This window comes from Drosophila albomicans, chromosome 2L, assembly GCF_009650485.2.
Source record: "Drosophila albomicans strain 15112-1751.03 chromosome 2L, ASM965048v2, whole genome shotgun sequence".
NCBI lineage: Eukaryota > Metazoa > Arthropoda > Insecta > Diptera > Drosophilidae > Drosophila > Drosophila albomicans.
Window position 1 is genome coordinate 21,742,779 of NC_047628.2, and position 13,211 is coordinate 21,755,989.

The window sequence follows — 13,211 nt, forward strand, 5'->3', positions numbered from 1 at the left end:
ACAGCTGCAGCAGCTAAACTTTTCTGCACTGCAATGCAAACTATCCGTAATTGCGATGGGCGTTGACAAGGTCAAGACAGACAAGCGACAAGCTTTTCAACTTTTTATTTTCTTCTATTTGGTTTTTTTTTTTATTTGATAAGTTATGCAAGTATAAGTTCTTAAACTTTAACTTTTTATGACGAGGGCATTGCCAGCTCTGATCAAGCATAAGTCGAGATGATGTCACCACTTGACATCTTGTCAGAGCCACTTTTAGCTGCATCTAAATGGTAACTGCAAATGAAATTTCGCCAAAGAGACTTTTGCACTTGTTGCCTGACCGCCCCAAGAAACAATCAAAAGTGCCAAATCTCGTTGGCGACAACTCGACGACAACTTTTGGACGCTGCTTGCTGTTGGTGTTGACCACTTGGTTGCCACGCCCTTGTGATTTTCGCAAAGTGCGAATTGCACAGAAAAAAAAGAAGCAAGTCACATGCAAAGAGTTTCAAGTTTTTCTTCGTTGTGTTCTTGTGTGCTTCATTGTTTCTGTGGCTGCTTAAATGTCTGACCGAATGGACATACTCAATTCATTTAAATTCAATTCGATTTAATTAAACAAGAGCCAAAGTGGTTTCATAATGGACTGTCGAAATACCCTGCAAAACTTTATTGCTTGTGGTTTAAAAAGAAAAGAGCAAAGTCAAAACTTTTTAAGAGAATTATTTCTTCAATTATTACGATACTTCGCTTGACTTCAAACGATTTTCTTTTACATTATTTATAACATTATAATACAAGTAAATAATTATCAGTGTACTCTTCAGTTTTATAATGTTAGGAATTTTAATAAGAATTCTTATTATGTAGCCTAAGCCATTCTGCAAATTGTTTTACGATCGACAGATAAGCACAAAATGAATGCGAGCGAACGCGTTGTTTGCCACGCAGTGCGGAACGGTTAAAGCCAAGCTGGCGCCATCTAGTGCTCATAGTTAATATCTGGCCTGTAATTACAACTAAATGTTAGCATGCGTTTGAGTGGGGTATAGAGGGTATCTGTGCGGCTAGAAAGAAAGTGCTGCACGCAAGCGAAATCAGTCAAGTAACAAAGTCGCCACACAACGCAGACAGAATTCGGTTAACTGCAAAAAGACTGCACTGGAGAAGTCGAACTCGAAGACGAAGAAGAAATAGAAGTCAGCTAGCGAAGTCAGTTTGCAAAGTTGGCAGAGAGTCTTTGGAGAAGTTGGCCATTTGGCATTTACCGTTGCCACGTTAGGCGGCAGTCAGGTATTTGGGTCAGATGACGCTTTAGACCAACTCGATGCCTTCTTTAATGGCCATGACAAATTCAATGCATGCATATCTATGTGTGTGTGTGTGTATGTTTTATATGTATCTATCTTTTTCGTGCTGTTTTGCGGTTTATGCAAAAGCAACAAAATAACTGCGAACAACAACTTTAACTCTCTGATTAGCAAGTGAACTCGATTCAATTTGACTGACGACTCTCGACTAGGTTAATTTGAAAGTTTACGCTGGCCCCAATGTTCTAATTGGAGACGACACTCGACAAAAGTTATACACTTCCACTTCCCACACACACACACACACACAAGGAGATGGGGCAGTAATTCAGTGAGTAACTCATCTGTGAGTCGATGCTGATGCGCTGCAATTTGTTGCATGCGTTCCTTAAGTGTCGTTAAGTGAACCATTGACTGACAATGCCCCACGTTGACGCCCACACACACACTCGCATACACACACACACACACTCGCATACACACACACACACACACACACACAAGCATACTTATGGTCGAGCATTGTCGCCGCATTCCATTGTAAGATGAGATTTGGCGCTGAATTCCAACACAAAGCACACTCATCGCATCGCATATACCCTATAAACGATCCATCAATTAGATGCTGCACTATAGCTCTACTATATATTCATATACATATATTCATGTGTGTATCTGACGTGGTGCAAGTGCGCATTACTTTAATCAGTTTAACTTAGTATTATCTTGTATTTTGCTCGCTATGTAAAGCTCACTGACTAACTGACCGATTTAGTTAGAATTCAGCTCATGAATCATACGATTTAATAGGAAGCAAAAACATCCCAAGTAATTGTTTTAATCTTCTGCATTTTTAAATTATATTTCTTGGTATCAAAAATAATACTTTGCAACACATTAAGTTCCCTATTAAATCTTCATTTTAATTTATTCGTATCAATCAGAATATTTTACTACAAATTAAGATAAAGGTTTCCTATTAAATCGAGTTTTAAATCAACTTTTCAATTTACCATTAATTTGTTTTTGTGTAAATGGAATCATAAAGAATATATAACAACAAATTATGCACAGATTTTTACAATATTCGCTTACTCAATCTAAATCAAAACCTCAAAAGTAATTGTTATTTTTTTAAAAGGTAATTTAACAACAAATTATGCATAAGCTTGTAGTATCTTATTAAATATTATTTAGTTTTTTTTTACAACGTTATTTACCAACAAATTATGCACCAGTTTGAAGTTTCGTATTTACTCTAAAATGTAGTTTTTAATTATATTTAAATGAAAAATAAAAAACTAGTATTCGCAAAGTCCAATTACCCCAAAAAAAAAAAGAAAACTTTTAGTAGATATTCTCAAAACTTTGGCAAATAAAAGTTGTATTTCATTCTAGTAACATTTTAGTTTCAAACAAAAATTTCAAGCTGCAGCTCTTCAACTGCTCGAAGCTGACTTGTTACTGTACCAAAATATTTAAATGCCCTCGACAAGGGTAGACGACGACTACACAAAGGTCAGAGTATAATAATGAGAATGATATGCATGTTGATTAGGCAAATTTTTACTTACAATTTTATTTTGCTGCGCAATAGGTCAACAGACGGTCAACTTTCGCTAGAAATTTCCAGTGAAAATAAAATGCTACTAATGAACTGACAAAAGACTTGAGAAAGAATAACAACTGTCAATATATTTGTTTACTTTTGTAAGGACTTGCGAGTAGTTAAAGATTGAAAAATGAGTTACAGTAACCAGGACTAAAGTGTTTTGCGACACGATAATAAAAATAATAGTGACTGTTACAAAATGTACTTAAAAAGTGGATAGAAATTACACCAAAAAAACAAAAAAAAAAGAGGCAGTAGGCGTCTTGGCCGTCATCAAAGTCTGCAACGCAGTGATTAATTAAGTTGATTTGATTAATGTTCTCAAATCTAGAGCGTGGCACACAAATTAGCGATGCGGGTGAAACAAAGACCCGACAGAGAGAGAGAGAGAGAGAGAGCGTCATAGATTGTGTGTGAGAGAATTCTCAGTCTCAGTCTCAGTCTGAGTCTGAAAAAAAAGGGTGTTTGCAAAACTGTAAATACTCGAAACTGACCCCAAAAGTGCAGAGCCAACACCTTTTACACCTCTTGGGGGTCACACGTACAGCGGCTGCCAAAATATTGAGCACACTTGTCCGAAAGTTCGACATGGAATTTGGAATTTGAACAGTGTGAAAACTGGGTGGATGTAATGGTGATTTGGGTTTGGTCTTTGGTCTTTGGCTTTCGATTTGGGTTTGGGTTTGCGTTGTGGGATTCGGATTGAGCAGCTTCGCAGCAACAGTGACAGGTGCAAATTGTTGAATTTGGAATTTGCACGCTTGTCTAACACGCTCTCGTTGCACGTAGCGCACACATACACATGGATACATATCGCTTGTTGTTTCGCTATATTGTACAACATTCGTACATATATATCCCCGAAGTTGTTGTTGTTGTTATCTGTTGTTGCTATTGTCGGCATTTTTTTTGTCTATGTCTATGTCTGCGCGGCGTCTGTTGTTGTTTTACTTGGCCTCGTTTTTGGGTCGAGCTGGGTCGAGTTGGGTCGCTTCGCTTCGCTTTGCTTTGCTCGAGAGTAGTCGAGTCGAGTTTACTAGCTGTTTTGCTGTTTTTCCTCTCGCTGTGTGTCCTTTTCGTTTGTCCTTGAAGTATCCTTAACGATGTCGACGGCGACAGCGACAGCGACGTACTGCTGCGGCCCTATAAATCTTCTGCCTCAAAATGGCGCAGTGTCGCCACATCGCACACGTGTTTTTCGGGCTCCCTCCTTCGTCCCACACTCTTATCTTCCTCTGTGTGTGAGTGTGCATTATCTCTGTATCAGAGTATGTGTGTCTTTCTATCTCGGCCTGCCTCTGTGTGTGTATTTGTATATATTTTGTATTTAAGCAGCCAACAGTTTAGGAAACAAATATTTTACTCTTTGCTATCAGCAAGTTCTTTTGTGCGCCGAGCTGCTGCGTATCAATATCAATACTTGGGCATACTCACTTTGTGCTACATTTTGCCAGGCAAAACGGGGCGAATACTTAATATTTTTAGTGATGAATCTTGCTCACTTTAAAAGTAAGCGATGTTTTCCCCCCAACGAACGTATACTTAATATTCTGAGCAGTGCTTTCATCAAGACGTTAATTTACTAAGCAACACAGTCGTATACTTAATATGCAACATATTTATAGTATTTATGATTTTCGGATAATTAAAATTTGATTTGATTTACTGCCAAAAACATATGCAAACCATAATGTTATTGATGGGAATAAATACTAATACTAGCTTCAGCTATATAATTGTAGTCTATATGCATATATAGCTGGTCAAAAATTCCACTTATAATAGGGTAATAAATCATGAAACTTATCATGTTCATATTATCTGTAAAGAAGCCGGAAGCTGCTCGCTCATAGTTATACAGTCAGGGTAACTGCTAGTCGGAGCTGTCAGCGTTTTAATGTTGTTTTAGTCGCCGTGATGGCAACTAATTGAGCTAGCCACTCGCCTCCTCTCCTCTCCTTGGCATCCCTGCCGCCAATACATTGGCAATCTTGTGCATGTGCTAAAAAATTTATGAGCATTGCGACGGCGGATTAGAGGGAAAATAAATGGGAACACAGACTTCTTTTTTTTGTACCAACATTTTGTCGCGCGGCACCAAAATAAAATGAATAATTCAACTAAGCTTTGAAGAACTTGCAACTTTAATGAGTTACTCAAAACAACGACTCGCAAATACTCTAAACTGTATTTAAAGTGTATTTGAGTGTCGTCTAGTTTGCTGACGCTTATTGAGGCGTGGCCCGTAGCCAAGGTGTGACCTTGTAAAGCAGCAGACTGCATGACAGTCTGCGACAATGTGGCTGAGTAATTGAAAGGTCGTCGCAGTCTAACAACAATGCTTAAATAACAATACACAACACACACACACACACACACAAAAAAAAAGTGTAATAACAACAACAATAAATGGTAATAATAATGACAGCCGAAAGCAATAACAACACGCAATTAGACAGTGTATAAAATATGGCAAAGACCTGCGGCAGAGTTGCTCAAAATTAAATGGAAGATGATCAGAAAGCGAGCAAAGCGAAGCGATTTCATTGAAAGTAGAATCAAGTTGCAGAGGGAAGTGGGAAGCGAAAAGAGGGGAAGCTCAAAGGTGGGATAGTAGTTGGGTTTTTGGGGGTGCCCCTTAAGCTGTTTAGCATTAATTAAGTTTGAGTTTAAGTGCAGACAGCGACAGAGACAGCGGGGAGTTTTGTCTTCTACCCTGTGCTGCAGACATTTAACTGTCTGGCCAAGTGATAAGCTCTACCACAGCACTCTCTCTCCCCCGCTCGACACTCTCGCTCTTTTTCAATCCCCAATTCGCAACGCTTAACTAATTGCTGTCTTTCAACACTTGGCAAAGTTGCGAGCAGCTCTTTGGTGTCCATTTCTGGCCAGACACTTCGTTCCCTAGCTGGCTGGCTGGCTGATTAAATGCCAAATGCGAAATGCAAATGAGAAATGCGAAAGTGAATATTTATGCACAGTCGTTGTTGTTGTTATCAACTATCGCCGCCTGCACTTTGGCATGTTATGCGTCAGCGCACTAAGCCAACATTTTTACACCTAAGTGCAGGTAACATGGCGACGCATGGCTGGCTAAGCACGCCTGCATTTTATGCCTGATTAGACTATGCACTATGCACCACCACCACCCCTTCAACTCCCCCCTATCCACCACTTTCCCACCTACTCAGCTCAGCCAGCAACATTACAAGTACTTAGTCCGCAACTAAGTTAGTCAAACTTGTGCCGACAGTCAGTCCGACTGGAAACGCGATCTCGCAACGCTCTCTAAGCTTATTAAATGTTTGGTAAAGTTATTAACACTTTTTCGGGTATTTTCGACAACAAAACAATACTTAAACATTGACATTAAGTTTAACTTGTTTTAAGTGCAGTTGAAACAATTTATTCAAGTGCCATTGAGAGTGAACAGTTTTTTTTAGTGAATGTACAAAAAATATAATACAAATTCTAAAGTACATGTGTATATATAATAATCAATCATATCTAGAAACAAATTTGCTTTTGTGCACATTTTTGTGCGCCTATCAAATATTCATTTGTATGCCTGAAAGCATATAAATTAATTAAGTGGCTGATGAACTCAACTTTTGTCAAATTCGAAATTCCCAAAAGGCTTGTTTAATTTTTAATTATTTTTCGAATAAATAAAATATTAATTTTATACAAAAGCCTTGAAAAACATTAAGATAAAATAGTATTTTATTTTATTGCTGATAAATCTGCAAATGCCTTGAGTTAAACATAAATTAAATAAATAGTTGTTCAAAGACAAAGAGCAGAGCTTGGCAATGCAATTTATCAAGAAATTATCCACTACTTGTAGTAGTACTTTGTAAAATATATAAATCACACTGTTGACATATGAAAGAGAAAAACTTATTAAATTAGACAAACGTCAACAACTGCAGATTTCAAATACAATAGAAGAGAGAATTCTTTGACCTTTTGCTTAAGCCGAACACCGAAAACCGAAATCCGAAAAGTGAATAGAATCGAAAAGTAATCTTGGCTAGACATCTGCTAAGAAGATGTGTGCTAACAATATCGTTGTGTGTTTGCGGCAACCGCAGCTTTTGGCTTTAACTTGTCGCAGTTGCATCCACAAATCCGCAAATTGAACAATGATAGAAATCCACAAATCAATGGAGCTGTTTTTTTTTTTTTTTGCTCTCTTCGCAAGTACTTAGTATACCACTGTGAATAAATGGGAGTGAGACTTGGAATGGCCACATGAATGGGAGTTTGGAATGTGAAATACGAAATGCGAAATGGGAATGTGGAATGGGAATAAGAATGGGAATGGGAGTGAGAAGAAGAGGACAAAATGGGAAGAGCTGCTGCGCATTGAGGCCGACAGTTTTCTTTCTTCTTGTCTTCAGCTGCTTTTCTTTTCTCTCTCTCTCTCTCTATCTCTCTTTCTTCTTTTTTGTTTGCCATTGCATAAAAGCTTAGTTTCTTCTTGGCATTGCTGACTTTTATACTGAGGCAATGACATGCCACAATGTTGCAGTTGCAGCCACAGCACACACACACACACACATGCGAGGGAAATGAGGAAAATGACTGCTTTCGTCCAAAGATGGGCGCGTGTCAGAATTTTAACACTGTTTTTGGCAACAGTTCAATGGATTTATACACAACTCCAGTGTCTTTATAATTTTACTTGGTTCTCTTGACATGCAGCGACAAGCGAGGCAGCTTTAGGTTATTATATGTTTAACTTTTCTGCAAAGAAATATTGAAATTTATGGTAATTTTTAGAGTTAATGGTATAGTAAAATTGTTGGCAATTAATTTTCACTTCTTTAGTCTTAAAAATTTACAGAAACAATGGGGGAAAATATAATATAATAGTATACTACTTTTACAACTTATCTTGAGCTCAGATTTCTCAGCTTATAAAACACATATTTCGTGCTTGGCTCTCGTGTCACGCACTCAACTCTAGTTTGCCTAGAAGATTGGCGCTCGATGTTTGATGGGAGGAACAATTACAGACCTTGAGCCCATAATAATATGCCGCAACAATGGCGATAGCCGCCTGTGATCTGTGCCAAAAATGCTGGCAGACATTTGGATTAGTTGCATATATATTGTATACACATATACTATGTATTTGTTTGAATGGTTTGTGTGAACACACATGTGACAATTGAGCAGCAATTGGCAAGTGGAGAAAATGCCAGAACCAACAAACTACACTGACCACCATATTTTATGGTAGTCAAAAGAAATTTGTATATTTTAATATAGTACACATATTAAAAAAATGGACATACCATAAGAGTAAATGCGAAATAAATATTGTGGAAAGTGGTCATAATTTAAAGCAGATCTTGGCGGCACCTTTCGACTTTATAGCTTGCGAATGGATATAATCATTAATTGCGTATGAGCAATATATGGTTGAGTATACGAGTCTGTTAAATGGAGTGCATGCATGACAAGTTTGTTGGCTGTTAAAGCTGGAGTTCGAGTTGGAGCTGGATCTGTTCTCGTATATTTGGCAACATCTGTCACATGAGTTAAGCGACGGCCATATTTTGCTTGGCAGCAACACACATTATGACCCAGACATGCATCTCTTTCTCTGTGTCTCTTTCTATGTGTGTGTGTGTGTGTATGACTATTAAGCACTCACACATATACATATATATCAAAGATGTATGTATTAAGCTGTGCGAGAGATGGCATCGTTGTCGCGCTGTCGTTGTCGTTGTCGCCTCGCTGGCGCCATGACTTGATGTTGCTGCTCTGCTACTGCTGCTGCTGCTGCTGCCTGCTGTAGCATCCGCATATGCATATTCCAGCCATCCAAAAAATGTATTATGAGCACACTCATATATATATATATATGTATATACAGTAATTCTGTGAACTCGGCTTCTTCATTCATTCTTTTGTACTTTCTTCTAACACTATTTGCAGGTCCAACACCCGTTCAAATGGTTTCTCACAATCGACCGCCGCCGACAATGACGGTGCCGGTGCAAGTGCCGCCGTACGTCAACGAGAATGGAACACTAACCCACGTGGTGCTGCCACCGCAGCAATACCAACAATTGCATCCCGGACAGGCTCATCTGCATGCAGCACCATTTGTAAGTACTCCTCAGCAAAATACAAACATACAATACATTCACAATCACAAGTCCAATACGTTTGCCGCATCTAAGCAACCAAGTATGTTGCTTGAGCAACAACCAAAAGAAATCTATTGCAGTTGTGGCAAGCTTAGGGATTAGTCATAAATATTCTTGTATACAAGGCAGAAATCTTTTAGAAAATATTGCAGTCTACTTATAACCTACACGAATTTTATTTGTCAAAAGTAATGCCTCCCTAAAGTTTAAAGAGAATACATAATTTAAGGGATTTGCTGTCGGAGATTACTAAATTTGAAAGATAATACTAAAGTTGTATAAAGCAAGTAAGAAAGCGATAGTCGAATGTGGACGACTGTTAAATAGTAGTTAGTATTCATTTTAAAATATACCGCAAAGATACAAAATATATAACAAATGATATACGTGGTACATTTATATACTATAACACTCAAATTATACCATAAAATGTACCAGATTGTGAGTCTAAGCAATTAAAACCCGTAATAAGTAACGTTTAAGAATTTTTATCCGATCGCAACCAAATTTTCAGGAATTTTAAATACTATTGTTATTACTGTATGTACCTTTATGCTCTGGCTTCAAAATTACTAGTCTAGTCTCTGAGATCCAGTGTTTCATACTGGCTGTTGACTCTGATCAAGAATATATGTACATACTTTATACGGTCGAAGATGACTGCTTCTGTATGTTACATACATTTCCTGCAGGCACAAAGTTATAGTACTCTTCAATCCTATGGGTAGCGAGTATAAAAATAAATTTCTTAACTTGAAAATAGGAACAATAGACAATATTCTGGAACTTCTTTTTATTATCGTTAAACTACATTTTCAAATTTTCAATGACTTTAGTTTATATTCATTGATTTCGATTCCAATTGCTAAGCTTAGTTCTAAGTTGATTTCATTTCACTTTAAGCAAATGAATATTCATGATAACTATCAGTTCCAGTAAATATTAAATAACCACATTCAAACTACTTTATTGTATATTTATTTTGTAATAATAGTGTCTAAACTCAAACTACAACTATTCCAAAAATAGCTTCAAAGCTTTCACTAGCACAACGCTCAATGTATGCAAAGTGCGCTTACAAATCATTAATTAATTCCAAGGCGACAGACCGAATGCAGGTTATCTGCATGTATGGTATGTGCATGCATACATACATATTAGGTTGTTTGGTAATGACATACCGGTTTTTACATTAAAATTTCGGGCTTCTCTTGTGAAGTCAAATATAATCGTATCTGGCAATGCTATATATCGTTTGAAAGGTATTGGCATCACCTTTAAAATGACATATAGTTTGTTTACATGAGCTTTCACGTTAAAAAATTACAATCGATTAAAATGGAGTTCACAAACGCAGAAATTCGGGCAAATTTTAAATTTTATTCGCAAAAGGAAAAACTTCTGCGGAATCTCGCAGACAGATTATTGCTGTCTTAGGAGATAATAAACATTCGATTCAAACCGCCGAACAGTGGTTTAGGCGATTCCGAAGTGGCAATTTTAATACCGAAACACCCACGCCTTCCGGACGACCAGTGACCGTTGATACGGATAAAATCATGGAAATAGTGGATCGAGATCGTCATGTGACTATTAGAACCCTCGCAGAGGAGCTGCAACTAAGCACGGAAACCGTCCATAGGCATTTAAAGTCGAAAAATTGAACAAAAAAGCTCGGTTTATGGGTGCCTCATGAGTTATCCCAAAAAAATCTTTTCGACCGTGTATCAATCTGCGAATCTTTGTTGCACCGTAATAAACTCGACTCATTTCTGGATCGGTTAGTCACTGGTGATGAAAAATGGATCACATATGACAACATAAAGCGTAAAAGATCCTGGTCGAAGCACGGTGAGTCATCTCAAACGGTGGCAAGGCCAGCAACAGGTGTTGCTGAGTGTATGGTGGGATATCAGAGGAATTATCCATTATGAAGTGTTGCCCTATGGCCAAACCATCAATTCTGACCTCTACTGTGAACAACTGGAGCGATTGAAGATTGCACTTGAACAGAAGCGGCCAGCCATGGTGAATCGTAAGGGCGTTGTGTTCCATCATGACAACGCCAGGCCCCATACATCTTTGGTGACGCGTCACAAGCTACGGGAGCTTAGTTGGGAAGTGTTAATGCATCCACCTTATAGACCGGACATTGCTCCAAGCGATTACCATCTGTTTTTGGCCATGCAAAATTTTTTCGATGGACAAAAATTGAGTTCAAGGGAGGATTGTGAAAATAGAATCGCCGAGTTTTTTGCCAGTAGGGACTAGGACTTCTTTAGGAGAGGCATATACAAGTTACCATCAAAATGGCAGAAAATCATCGAAGAGAACGGTATATAAAGCACATAAATCGGACAATGCTAACTATTTTAAAATTGTCGTCAAAAATCAATAAAAAACCGGTATGTCATTACCAAACAACCTAATATATAACTATTGGCGATATTTGTCACCTAAATAAATATTGCACAAAGTGCAATGTAAGCTTATGATGTTTACCTGCATTGAAGAGGATTGCTGTCTGCCATCTCTGGGGGCTGAAAGGGCGGACGCGTGCTGTAAAATTGACAGATAATTGAGCCCCCAATCAGTAAGAGCAAATTGCAACAACAACATCAACGACAGCAACAATGGAGCACAATGCTAATTGCATTTTCCAGTGAAATGGACAGGGGCATATAAATAAAATATATAAACCAATTATTCATTGAGCGTTTGCTCAGTTGAACTGACTTGAGTTCAGTTGAGAGATGAGATGAGTTGAGTTGAGCGTCAAGCAAACAAACAAAACAGATCCGGCTGAAGCGCCTCAGCTCAAGTTTTTCCTGGAAACAAGAGCTCTGGGTTTTTACCCCAGCAGCTTTTAATTTGTATTGCCGCAAAGATGTGTTGTGTTGTGTTGTTTGTGTGTGTGAGTGTATGTGTATGTGTGTCTGAGTGCAGCGATAGCACTACAAGTGGAAACAGCTCAACTATTAAGAATGCAAATTCACAAAGGCATTTGGCAAATGCAAAACAACAAACTTTTTCATAAATGCAGTGCAAAACACTAGTTATAAAACTAATACTTATCGCAATCAGAAACATTTAAAATAACTGCAGCCACTTTGCATTTATAATTTATGCATTCAAATAAAATTTATAATCGAGGGATTAAAAAACTGAGAAGTTAAGTTTTGCACGCACACAGAGAGTAAAAGCAAAAGAGGTAGCCAACTTTTCCAATTTAAAGCTAAGCCAAAGCTATTTAATGGCAAATATGCTAGAAGGAAAACTCGGTCAACAGGTGACTCTTGGGCATCTGTTCGTCCAAACAATCACTTAGAAACCACTTTTTATACTACATACATACCTATGTATATACCAACAACCATTCGAAACGGCGTAAATTGAAATGACGATATTGAGGAAGCTGCAAGCGCGACCATTAATAGCGGAAATAAAAAAAAAAAAACACGAACTTTTCTCTTAGTGCGACACAGCGTAAGCCAAGCTGGCGCCACCTAGCGTGCGGTAGTTTGCAACGTGCTGTGGAATAAGTTCTGTGTTTATTGTGCGATCGTAAAGAAAAATTTTTAGGTTAGAGAAAATGCCACTAGTAAATAAAAAAATTTATGTAGACCGCCAAGGCTGCTGCGCTTGGCTCCATTTCCAATGCATTCCTAATACATATAATATGTATGTATGTACGATTGTAGTGGGGGGCGACGTCACGCTTTGTTGCTGAAATGAAAGTGGCGATGGCGATGGCGATGACGGTGGCGGTGGCAACGTGGATAGTTTTTCTTGACTAAATTAACAACATGACTGTGGCAGCCACAAATTTAATGAGGCAAATTCCAGCTTCCGCTTGTACTTGTGTCGAAATGTGAATAAAATTTGATTGTATGCTAATTTGAATGGTCATAATCTCCGCTTGTTGTACTGCTATAGTACTAGTACATTATTATGTAACACAAATAACAACTACATACATACACACATACTACCTACAAAAAGTGCCATCGCATCACAATCTCCGACAGCTGAAGACATTTGTTGCTGCTTTTCGCATGCTTGCATCTATCCACCCATCCATCCATCCAATGCAAATGTTAGCAATATTTCAGCAATGCTTTATACACGATCTTCCCATTG

The 13,211-nt window shown here is 38.1% G+C and overlaps 1 protein-coding gene across 3 annotated transcripts in view; it reads left to right on the forward strand.

Annotated features, from left to right (window-relative positions):
- LOC117564467 (fibronectin type-III domain-containing protein 3A) overlaps positions 1–13,211 on the forward strand; it is a 48,205-nt gene that overhangs the window by 27,538 nt on the left and 7,456 nt on the right. For all 3 annotated transcript variants that reach the window (XM_034243257.2, XM_034243260.2, XM_052002694.1), the window contains one exon: positions 8,857–9,029. In XM_034243257.2, coding sequence (XP_034099148.1) covers positions 8,857–9,029 — 173 coding nt within the window. The remainder of the gene's footprint in view (positions 1–8,856; positions 9,030–13,211) is intronic.